The sequence below is a fragment of the Primulina eburnea genome, chromosome 13 (genome assembly GCF_022965805.1).
Source record: "Primulina eburnea isolate SZY01 chromosome 13, ASM2296580v1, whole genome shotgun sequence".
NCBI lineage: Eukaryota > Viridiplantae > Streptophyta > Magnoliopsida > Lamiales > Gesneriaceae > Primulina > Primulina eburnea.
Window position 1 is genome coordinate 29,519,837 of NC_133113.1, and position 9,909 is coordinate 29,529,745.

General features: G+C 34.6%; 1 protein-coding gene and 1 pseudogene across 1 annotated transcript; both read left to right on the top strand.

Annotated features, from left to right (window-relative positions):
- Positions 1-3,496: 3,496 nt before the first annotated feature.
- On the top strand, positions 3,497-7,673 carry LOC140810927 (probable inactive receptor kinase At5g58300; annotated as a pseudogene).
- A 285-nt stretch (positions 7,674-7,958) lies between these two features.
- Positions 7,959-8,711, top strand: LOC140810456 (uncharacterized). Its single transcript, XM_073168308.1, has one exon. It carries the CDS (start codon positions 7,959-7,961, stop codon positions 8,709-8,711), a length of 753 nt encoding a protein of 250 aa, XP_073024409.1.
- The last annotated feature ends 1,198 nt before the right edge of the window (positions 8,712-9,909 follow it).

A 9,909-nucleotide genomic window follows, 5' to 3' on the forward strand; every position in this document is an offset into this window, starting at 1 on the left:
TAAATAATTATGAAAATTATTATAATAATATATACATAATTAGTTAAACATTCAATCGTGAAAATATCTTTGATGATTAAGGACCGTGAATGTTTTAAAAAGTTCATCAATACTCATGCATATATATATATATAAATATATGTGTGTGTGCGTGCGCGCGTATTCTTTATTTGTTCTCTTCAGACATGAGACGATGAAAGATGCATGATATTAGATATGATAAACTAATATGAATGAATTTGAGTCAAACCTACGATGAAATAAGAATATATAATCATCTACTTATGTCTTAAACGAGATAAAATATATTCATATTCATATTAAATTTTTATATATATCCTAAAATAAATCATTTGCATAGAATGTGTTTTTCTCCATGTAATAGAAACCAGAGATCAATTTTTAAAAAAAAAGATTTTAAAATATGTATTAATAATCGTCACAAGATTATGTAAATGACATGTGATTGCGCAGTGGAATCAAGGGATGATGAATCACGATTCTTTTATAAACTTTATTGGTTAGCATTTAAAATTCCGCGTGGTCGTCTACATTAATGAAACCCTAGCTACCCACTTCCTCACTTTGAATATCATGAAAATTATTTAACTTATTTTTAGATTGTCCAGCCCTTCAAACTACAAGGATCTGACAATATATTTAAGTTTATACTTTTTTTTAGTCGAATAATCGGATCTCGAACTCAAGATATATATTGTTCTGAATTTGGAAATTTGGTGTCAAATAGGCTACATGCTATCGGAAATTTAAATATATACTCTAAAATATGAGGTGATAATCCAAGAGAAAATCATTCAAAAAATTTATTGTTGTGTGCAATAATTGTTTTTGCTTAGTAGAGCAATCGAACCGTGGTGCTTGAGCTGCTGTGCGGTTTAAAATATTTGAGTTGCACCATAACTACTAACTATAACTTTTGGTAGAGCGGAAATCACTCGGTCCTACAACTAGTATCAGAGCCAAGGTCACGGGTTCGATTCTCATTGATTGCGAAAAGTGCAATTATTGGGAGAGAGATTGTTGGGTGTAAAAATTGTCCTTGCTTGGTAGAGCGATCGAACCGTGGTGCTTGAGCTGCTGTGCGGTTTAAAAGATTTGAGTTGCACCATAACTACTAGCTATAGCTTTTGGTAAAGCGGCAAGCACTCGGTCCTACATCTACTTTCATGCTTTTTATTTATTTTTTAAAAAAATCTGCAAAAATGAGTGTCATTCAAATTCATTAAATTGTCATATAGGTATGCAATATGTTTTATTTGTATCAGGATATAATTGTAATTGGAAAAATATACTGTTATTATAAAAAGTATTAATTTATTTTAAAATATTAGATTTAATTATTTGATTACAATATTTTCATTTATATATGTAGATCCAACTAAAATAGTTTTATCTAAATAACTAAAATATACACAAAATATCTCAACAAATTAAACTAACATTTTATAGTCAAAGCATTGACTTTTCAATATTTGCATTTATTTATTTTTACTTTACATGCTATAATAACAGGGAAACGAAAATGAAAGAAATTAATGGCACCAGCCTTGTCACCTCTTTCACAGCAGATTAATGCAGCCCATGTTCACTCTTCTGTAATATCAATGGGTTTTTTAATAGAAAAATAATTACAAATTTTCCCAAAAAAGAAAGACAATAAATATATATAAGCAAAAACTTGTGTAAGACGGTCTCGCGAGTCGTTTTTGTGAGACGAATATTTTATTTGGGTCGTCAATGAAAGAGTATTACTTTTTATGCTAAGAGTATTACTTTTTATTGTGAATATCGATGAGTTGACTCGTGCCACAGATAAAGATTCCTGAGATCGTCTCACAAAAGACCTACTCATATATATATGAAGGTCGTCCTGGTATAGACCCGTGAACATGCATGATATCTATGAATCCCATTTATTTTCTAAACTAATACTTTTTATAATAACAGTATATTTTTCCAATTACAATTATATCCTGATACAAATAAAACATATTGCATACCTATATATATATATATATATATTTATTTATTTATATATATATATATATAATTATTTCAAATACATCATTCAAATACCAATTAAATCCAAATCTCTTAATCTGAATGCAACATCGGGTAGCAGTTAGATGGAAGGATTTGATTTGGAGTGATAGGTTTAAAAGATATATTTGAAATGACGAATATTTTGGATGTATTTCAAATCCATCATAATCATAATTGTATTTTATATAATATAAGGATGATATGGATTTAATATTCATCAAATGTAAATTCATTTAAACAATCAAATAAATTCAATCAATCCAAACACAACATTTGACTTGCTGGAACCAACTTGTCTTTGTTGAAATATAGAAGTTGGATTCCGATGATTATGTAGATCTAAAAAAATATAGTATATACGATTATTAATGATTATGAAAAAACCAAAGTTTCGTTTGGGCAAGTATTTTAAAAACGTTTTTATTGTTTAATGATCGAAAAACTTAAAGTATGTGTGTTGGATAAATTTTTTCTAAAAAATGTTATCAACTGTAGTCTTAAAAACAATTGAAATGTGCTTTTTTATATTTTTTAGAATAACCAAACTTCTTATCAACTCTAAAAATATTTTATCGAATCGTTGTCCAATTAGATATTTAATTTTAAAATTAATTTTTAAAAAATTTTATAAATCCTTAATTTTTTTTTAATAAAAACGTTTTATAAGTGTGTTAAAAAAGTTAAATTCAGATTATGTTTTAGTCTCATGTTTCCTTATGTTCTTTAGAGGCTACGATGGTCCCAAAAATTGCCATGGCTCATCTATCGAGCAAATTTAGGCGATACTAGCGTCAGTAAAGGAGTCCGAAGCGGCATTCGCAGCATGACGTCTCAATTCTCCATCACATTATTTTCTGAGAGGCAGTCATATTTTGTGATACAGATATTTTGTTTGGATCATACATAAAAAAATATTACTTTTTATACTAAGAGTATTATTTTTTATTGTGAATATCGGTAAGATTGATCCGTCTCACAGATAAATATTCGTGAGACCGTCTTACAAGAGACCTGCTCTTTCTTAAGAAACTTATAATAATTGTAGAACCAGGTGAAATTTTTTTAAAAAAAAATTGGCTGACAATACATTTGAATTGATAAGTTTTAAATATTAAATTATATTTTCTAAGTTTTAGAGAATCGAAACCGTAAACTTCAAATTCATCAGATATATATTTTATATAATATTTCATGTTAATTAAGATGATAAAAAATAAATTTAAAATTCATATATTTATTGTTAATTATAATCGAAATACATGAACTTAAATACATCTCCCCAAAGGAAATATTTTTGAATCGAAATTTATATAATTCCAATTACAATATTAATTATCTCCGACGTATATTTATTTCTTACATTTTGATTGATGGTACATAAAAAAAGAGACGTTTTTTTAGGTACAAACAAAGGAATCAACAGATTATTAATTGCAAATCACACCCTGGAAGTGGTTGAGTAGTGAGTTACTTCAGTCAGCGACTCTTCCCTTCCCTTCTCCCGCACTTCATCTTTTGTCCTTTCTTTTCCAGCTCAACTAAGACTTATCTCACTGCAGCTTCATTTTCATCTGCGAATTCCCATTTGTAGTGATTAGAAAGAAGAATGTGGCTACCAATGCTGCTGCATTCTCAAGATTTGAGCCGTGTAAAAATTCTTTCTTTGTTACTTGTGTTCAGTAAGCTTCAGCGTCAAGATGGGAAAGAAAAGCTCTGATTTCGAGTCTCGAACTCACCATTCCTGGTAAACCCCCTGTTAAAATCAAGAAATTGGCCGAGAAATTTCCGGGATTATCGGAATGCTGCTGCTTCGAGGTAATCTTTGCAAACCCTTTACTCTTTTGATCTCTTTGTCTCTTTTATGTGTGGTTTCTTTACTTGTTTTTTTCTATTTGGTGTAGATGAAGTGGGAAAATTTAAGTTTAACTGCAGATCTGGGTGTGCTTGAGTTAAACCAGTTGCAGAAAATATGTGTGCGTTTATGAACTGCATTTGTTGCCCCTGAGGACAATCTGAAATCGGTTTATAGAAAATTTTGTATGCCAATTTGTCATACTGTTTTAAGCTCAGGAATCTTGGTTATACGGTTGAAACAATCCACTTTTGGGATTCTTTTTTTATCTTCTCAACTACCCAAAGGCGCATTTTTGCTCTAGGATTCGCATGAAAAAGTAGCATAGAATTCCTTTTCATTCTCTCCCCTTTCTTTTAAGTTCTAATCGGGAAGAAAATTCCTGGTGAATTTCACCTAAAAAAGCGAAAATGAACCCTTCTCTGTGTTTTGTTTTCTCAGACGACGAGTCTTGAACATACGAGATGGTTGGTAGATAGGGACATAAAAAGAACTTTTATGTAGGGTTGGAGCTGAGCCTTTTCATGTGCAGTATTTAATCTAAATAGCTAAAAACTAATGGGGGCTAAGATATTTTTTTTTGAGTTAAGTTACTTGCTAAGAATTGATGTTATTTTGAGTATGCCCTCCCTCCTCTCTCTTTGATATGAATAAAATTTGTTGGATAATTTGGTTTGGAAATTCCTTCTTCCTCCAAAGCGTACTTGATGATTAAGTTTGCTTTAGTATTCTTCTCTACCATAAACTTTTAATCCACTTTCGAAACATTAAATTATATTAATCTACTTAGCTACAACGTTTTGGAAAAAGGTGGCATTATTTTGCCTTTTCCATTCCAAAATGCCTTTTTGCTTTTAATTTTGTTTTATTTTCATCTGTTCCATGACTTTCTGAAATAATGGATGATGAGGGTAAAAATGTGTTAACTTTTTTTTTATGTAAGAAGTGTTGTGTTGTGACTATCATTTTCTCGAACATTTGGTTCCAAATCTCAAAATTATAAGTTCGTTTTTTGTCAGATTATTCAAAATTGTGACTGGTTTGGCATATAAAAACAAATCATTTGTTTGATCTTGGCTATCATGAGAGAATCTATAGCTTGATTATCGGTTTCCTAGCGCCTTTTTTTGGCTATATCCAAATTCAATTTAAGTATAAGCTGACTTGGTTTGTGGATCCTTTCACTACAAATTTGTTTTACTTGGACCTGATTTTATTGTTCTGTAATCATGAACAGGTTGTATTTACATAGAGTCACTCTTTTTTGTCTAATGACTTCAAAGGCAGATTGTTTTAGTTTTGTTTTTGTTTTTTAATCTCTTCTGCTAATCTAATGTCAATTAATCATCTCTTTCTCACCTTCAGAAAAGCCGCATCATCTCCTCCCGAAACTCTGCACGGCCCGTGTATTGCTTTCTTTGCTTGTCATAGCCATCAAGTTTCTGCCTATAGCTCTTGGTGACTTGAAAACGGATGGACAAGCCCTCTTGGCATTTGCCACTGCCATACCACACGGCAGGAAGCTCAACTGGAATCTTACTTCTCCCTTGTGCACATCTTGGATTGGAATAAACTGTGCTAAAGATGGTAAAACTGTGATCGGTGTTCGCCTTCCTGGCATTGGTCTTACCGGTCCAATTCCCAACAACACTCTCGGAAAGCTGGACTCGTTAAGGGTTCTCAGCCTTCGATCAAATCTCCTCAGTGGAAATTTACCTTCGGACATTCTTTCGCTCCCTTCTCTTCGCTACCTATTCCTCCAACATAACAGGTTTTCAGGTGAAATCCCTACATTACTTCCCCCTCGATTAAATGTGTTGGACCTTTCATTTAATTCATTAACTGGAAGTATTCCCACAACCATTCAGAATTTGACTGAACTTAAAGCATTGAACCTTCAGAACAACTCTCTTTCTGGGTCTATTCCCGATCTGGGCCTACTACCTCTCAAACGTTTTAACCTGAGCTACAACCATCTCAGCGGCACCATTCCATCTTCTTTACAAACGTTTCCTAATTCATCATTCACTGGAAATTCTTTATGTGGTCCACCTTTAAATCCTTGTTTTCCCGTTCTTCCACCGTCCCCTACCCCGAGTCCTTCTCTACCACCCACGGGAGGCCCTCAGAAACAAAGCTCCAAGAAAAAACTTTCTTTAGGAGTTATAATCGCCATTGCAGCAGGAGGTGCTGTACTTCTATTTCTTCTTGCTCTAGTTTTATTTTTGTGCTGCTATAAGAAAAAGAAGAATGACGGTGGTGCTGTGCCAAAAGTTAAGTCTACTAGTGCTGGGAGGGGTGAGAAGCCAAGAGAAGAGTTTGGAAGTGGGGTGCAAGAACCCGAGAAAAACAAGTTGGTTTTCTTTGAAGGTTGTTCTTACAACTTTGATCTCGAGGATTTGTTGAGGGCTTCGGCGGAAGTGCTTGGAAAGGGTAGTTTTGGAACGGCATACAAGGCAGTTTTGGAGGAGTCGACTACTGTGGTTGTGAAAAGGTTAAAAGAGGTCATTGTGGGGAAGAAGGATTTTGAACAGCAAATGGAAATAAGCGGCAGAGTTGGACAACATCCAAATGTTGTGCCTTTACGTGCATATTATTACTCCAAAGACGAAAAGCTCCTAGTTTATGATTACTATACAAATGGCAGTTTGGCGACTATTTTGCATGGTATTGACTCACTCTAAAAAAGGTTTTTTGCGTGATAAAAGTTGCCTAACTTTTTGATTCTGGACAAATTTTACTTGCTGAATGAGGTCATTTGAACTTTTAAAGATCTTTCAAGATCAAATGAATACTAAGACATCGTGCTGCTGTAAATCCATGATATGATTTTATGTTGGTCGCTTTTTTTCCCAGCATCTGATATTTTTTCTATCAAAGAAACAAGCTTCCGCTGATGGAAACTTTTTCATGCTTCTCGTTTGATTTTATTTCTCACTTACAACTGAGCAGGAAACAAGACCGCTGGAAGAACTGCACTAGACTGGGATTCAAGAGTCAAAATATCTCTCGGGGCAGCAAGAGGCATCGCTCATTTGCATTCAATAGGAGGCACAAAATTTGCTCATGGAAACTTAAAGTCGTCAAATGTCCTCCTAAATCAAGATCTGGAGGGGTGTGTCTCAGATTTCGGCTTATCCCCTCTAATGAATTATCCCGCAACATCATCTCGTCTTGCAGGATACCGTGCTCCAGAGGTAATCGAGACGCGGAAGCACTCTCACAAATCTGACGTCTATAGTTTTGGGGTCATATTACTAGAGATTCTTACCGGGAAACAACCCATTCAATCCCCAAGCCGTGAAGACACTGTTGATCTCCCAAGATGGGTACAATCTGTTGTTCGGGAAGAATGGACAGCTGAGGTTTTTGATGTCGAGCTAATGAGAATCCAAAACATTGAAGAAGAGATGGTGCAAATGTTGCAACTCGCCATGGCCTGTGTTTCAAAGGTGCCCGAAACGCGACCTAATATGGATGAGGTAGTTAGAATGATTGAAGAGGTTCGACTATCTGACTCGGAGAACCGGCCTTCTTCCGAAGAGAATAACTCCAGGACTTGAATGTGCAGACACTATATTCTTTAGAAATGAATGCTCACTCATTCTAAATTCTGAATTTTCTCATCTGTTTGTGTTGTGAAACATTCATCTGATTCTAAGAAGCCATTTGATATTTACATGATTATTTATTCTGGTTTGCCTTGTTTGTTTATCGACACCATTGAAATATATATTCAGAAGCTTTCTTGACATTTTAGTAGTTATGACGTCTCCTTTACCTCAACTGTGTTTATTCTAATTCTCCCATCAAAATTTATTGAATTCTGATAACCGATTCTGTGGGCATCTTATTATCTGAATGACAGGTTCAGAACGAAAGGAAGTTTCACACAATTTAAGGGCAGCCCCAGATTACAGTCTGCCACAATTGTACGGTCCTCCGGAGTTCGAGAATACATGAAACATATCCCATTGAATCATATGATCATACTCACTTTGCCCTCCTGAGATTTTAACGTGTTGAGACCCGTTTTCTTGCCATGGCGGCAGGCCAATTTTCGAACAATGGCCCGAAACCGCTGCAGAGGAACCTCAGCCGCCGTGTCTCCTTCAACGAGGCCACCCTGGCAAAATCCCAAGAGCCCCCAAAACCACCCTCGGAGCCTGAGTTGATAGACACCGAAACTCAAGTCAGCCGTCGCCCCCGATGCAGAGCATGCTGCAACTCGTGCTGTGCCTGGACCTCCCTAATCCTTGCTGTGGTGCTACTCTTAGCTATACTTGTAGGAGGGGTATATTTCGCCTTCCTCCAATCCAACCTACCCGAGGTCCGCCTCCATCGTCTCGATGTCTATTATCTCGGGGTCAACGACACGGACACGGACACTTTCGTGACCACGGATTTCGAAGTACGTCTAAATTTTACAAACAATAACTCGAAAATCAAGCTATCTTACAGCCAAATGTCCGTCTCTTTGTCTTCGGAAGGGGTCGACCTTGGGACGGTGAAAATCCCGGCGATAAGTCAAGAACCAAGCTCATCGGCAGACGTGAAGGCGAGGACGTGGATGAGGAAAACGACCGCTGAAGAGGCGGTGGCGGACGACTTGCGGGATAATTCATTGAGACACTTGATGGTCATCGATATAGTGCTTAAGGGACACATTGACTTCTTGGTGAATGGGAACAAGATGAATGGTTTCCCATTTAAGGTTTCTTGCCGGAGCATTGATCAGTCGGAGATTGACAATGGACATGCTCCTGGATGCGCTATCCAAATGACCCCTGTATAAGGTAAAACATGCACGTTGCTCATTATTTTCAACTCGAATTCTTTTAGGTTATGTTTGGAACGATGGATTTCAAATTCATTTATTTCAAATATATTTTTAGAGTTTTAGAGAAGTAAGACCAAAAATTTCAAATCAAACTTCTATATGTTTTATATTGTTTATGTTAATTATGATAGATTTGAATTCACACAATATCAGAGATATTTGAATTCTATTATATTTAGTTGTAACTTATGTGTAAATAAATATGAAATAAATTTAATTTTGTTCAATTGTTTCATAGATTTCAAATTCATTCATCCAAATACTAACTTAACTTTAAAAGTAAATTACTTTATGTTGCACATAGCCAGTGGTTGTCTAGCTTGTAAGGGTTATTGAGTCGAACTAATTATATGTAGGATAGGCCTTGAATTGTCGTTCTTTTTGGTCCAATTTTTTGTTTTTTTTTTTTTTTATCTTTATGGTAAAGTTATAAACAAACTTAATGGAATGGGTTTTGGTGATTTAAAGTTTTAGGATTGATGAAAGACAGAAACACACAGCTCATCACGCACGACTTATATGCATGTGTAAAATACAAAACAAACTATTATTTTAAAATTGTGTGAGATGGTCTTACGAGTCATATTTTGTGAGACGGATCTCTTATTTGGGTTATCCATAAATAATTATTATTTTTTACGCTCGTAGTATTACTTTTTACTGTGAATATCGATAGGGTTGACCCGTCTCACAGATAAAGATTCGTGATATCGTCTCACAAAAAACATACACAAGAAAAAAATGGAGCCAGATATTATAGACATTCCTTTATCTCATGAGCTAATACATGCAAAATATATGTAAAGTTTAAATTAGAGGATATCTAGGAGAAATACTCTTTATTAAATATATTGGTTGACGGGCTTTAAAAAAACTAATTTTCAAAAAGATAAATATACTTAAATTTTGCAATTTCTTCTAGTTTCTCTATCAAGAAAATTATGAAATGGAATGAGCTTTCGAGGCGATTGAGTAATACAAAATAAAGTATTTCTGATAGACAGATGGAGCTCTAAAATGTAAATGCATCTAGCTCCTTAGGGGTGAATTTCTTGATAACATATATGGTCTAATTGGAAATTTTATGATACTATTACGTTGCGCTTGGAAAGAATGATTTTAAGCTATGATTCTAACGCAACCTAAAAACTTG